Genomic DNA, 1,782 nt, shown 5'->3' on the forward strand with positions numbered 1-1,782 from the left:
AACATTGTCAACCATTGTCCTTTTTCCAATAAAACTAATGAAAGAACAAAGCTAAATCAAACTCTTCACTCATACTACTTTCATATTCATAAAAAATTACTCATGTAGTGGAAATGGTATATAACTATACATCATATAACAACTCACCTTGACTTTACTTTACTTTACTTATCTTATGTTATATACAAATGCATGCTTACCAATTTTTCTCTCTCTATATAAGCTTCAACAATCAATCAATTTCCATATTCACATTACAAATATATCTCATATACATATTCTTATAAAAATATCTCTTTCAAGTTTCTCTCATTTTTAAGGTAAAAAATGTCAACAACCATTGATGTCCCAGAGTCAAGCAACACTAAGGGAAAAACTATATTACTTGGAGCACAAGCAAGGCCTGGAGGATGGAAAAAAGGTATAGCCATAATGGATTTCATTCTAAGGTTAGGTGCTGTAGCCGCGGCTCTCGGCGCTGCTGCCTCGATGGGAATGAGTGATCAGACTCTCCCTTTCTTCACTCAGTTCTTCCAGTTTGAAGCTAGCTATGATAGCTTTACCACCTTTCAGTATGTAGCCTGCATTCAAAACTTTACTTTCTGTATTACACTTTTCAAAACACTAACTCATGAACTAATACTTGTAAAATATACAGGTTTTTTGTTATATCAATGGCTATAGTAGCTGGCTACTTAGTCCTATCCCTACCATTTTCCATTGTTTCGATCATTCGACCCCATGCGGCTGGTCCAAGGCTTTTCTTGATTATCCTAGACACTGTAAGAATTTATATTTATCAGATTGCATCGCTGTTGTTATGAGTTCTAAGCATGTGTTTGTGAAATTTTAGGTGTTTCTTACTCTGGCCACTTCTAGTGGTGCTTCAGCTGCTTCCATAGTTTACTTGGCACACAATGGAAACCAGGACACAAACTGGCTTGCCATTTGCAATCAGTTTGGAGATTTTTGTGCACAAACAAGTGGAGCAGTTGTATCAAGTTTTGTTGCTGTGGTTGTTTTGGTTGTGTTGATTGTGATGTCTGCTTTGGCTCTAGGGAAGCATTGAAAATTAAGATGGAATATATGTATGGTATGTAGGGGCCTAAGTTACCTATGTAATTGTTGTGAGGTTTTTCATGATGTCATGAATTGTGTCAAATTGACTCCTTGTATTGATTTGGAAAATTGTTGTTATTGAATAATTTATTATGATATTTGATTTTGATATTTGTTTCATTCCCTACTCTATCATTATTGTATGTATCATCATCTTTATCAGTGTCTTCAATATGTATAGGTTTAACATCATCTTCAACTATGACATCACCCTTAACACGGTTGAATTCATTATACATAACCATTTTAGGAAGATCATCCCAGTATAGGTGTTTCTGGTTGACAATGTCTTTCTCGCAGTGGTGCTTGTAGGAGGTATTGGACAATTGTTCTTTAAATATATTTGTGCCAAAAGGTTAAGACTATTATACACAAGAAACAACGATACAAAAAATAATTTAAATTGAAGCAAATTTACATGCATGAAATGGTTGTGAGTTGTCACACATATTAAAACTGTTAATTTAGGGGGTTTGGGCTTAACTTTTAAGGTCCTAAAATTATTAAAGTAAATCAGGCCTCTTTAAACTAACCGCCTTTAAAATTCAAGTAGGGTTTTGAGGCCTCAACTTTTTCAAAAATAATTTTATTTTAATTTTTTTTAAAAAATATTATTTATAAAAACATTTTTTGGAAAAAAAATTAATATTTTTATTTCTCGAA

The 1,782-nt window shown here is 33.1% G+C and overlaps 1 protein-coding gene across 1 annotated transcript; it reads left to right on the forward strand.

Moving 5' to 3' along the window:
• The first annotated feature begins 272 nt into the window (after positions 1–272).
• LOC131633368 (casparian strip membrane protein 1-like) lies at positions 273–1,179 on the forward strand. Its single transcript, XM_058904077.1, has 3 exons — positions 273–572; positions 659–782; positions 854–1,179. Exons 1-3 carry the CDS (start codon positions 328–330, stop codon positions 1,067–1,069), a joined length of 585 nt encoding a protein of 194 aa, XP_058760060.1. The 5' UTR covers positions 273–327; the 3' UTR covers positions 1,070–1,179.
• The last annotated feature ends 603 nt before the right edge of the window (positions 1,180–1,782 follow it).

Source organism: Vicia villosa, unplaced genomic scaffold (assembly GCF_029867415.1).
Source record: "Vicia villosa cultivar HV-30 ecotype Madison, WI unplaced genomic scaffold, Vvil1.0 ctg.001121F_1_1, whole genome shotgun sequence".
NCBI classification, from domain to species: domain Eukaryota; kingdom Viridiplantae; phylum Streptophyta; class Magnoliopsida; order Fabales; family Fabaceae; genus Vicia; species Vicia villosa.

Bases quoted from the DNA above. Each gene is read 5' to 3' on its own strand.
- LOC131633368 (XM_058904077.1), top strand. From the start codon at position 328: ATGTCAACAACCATTGATGTCCCAGAGTCAAGCAACACTAAGGGAAAA. The intron at 573-658 runs GTATGTAGCCTG...TAAAATATACAG, and splicing joins GATAGCTTTACCACCTTTCA to GTTTTTTGTTATATCAATGG. The intron at 783-853 runs GTAAGAATTTAT...GTGAAATTTTAG, and splicing joins TCTTGATTATCCTAGACACT to GTGTTTCTTACTCTGGCCAC.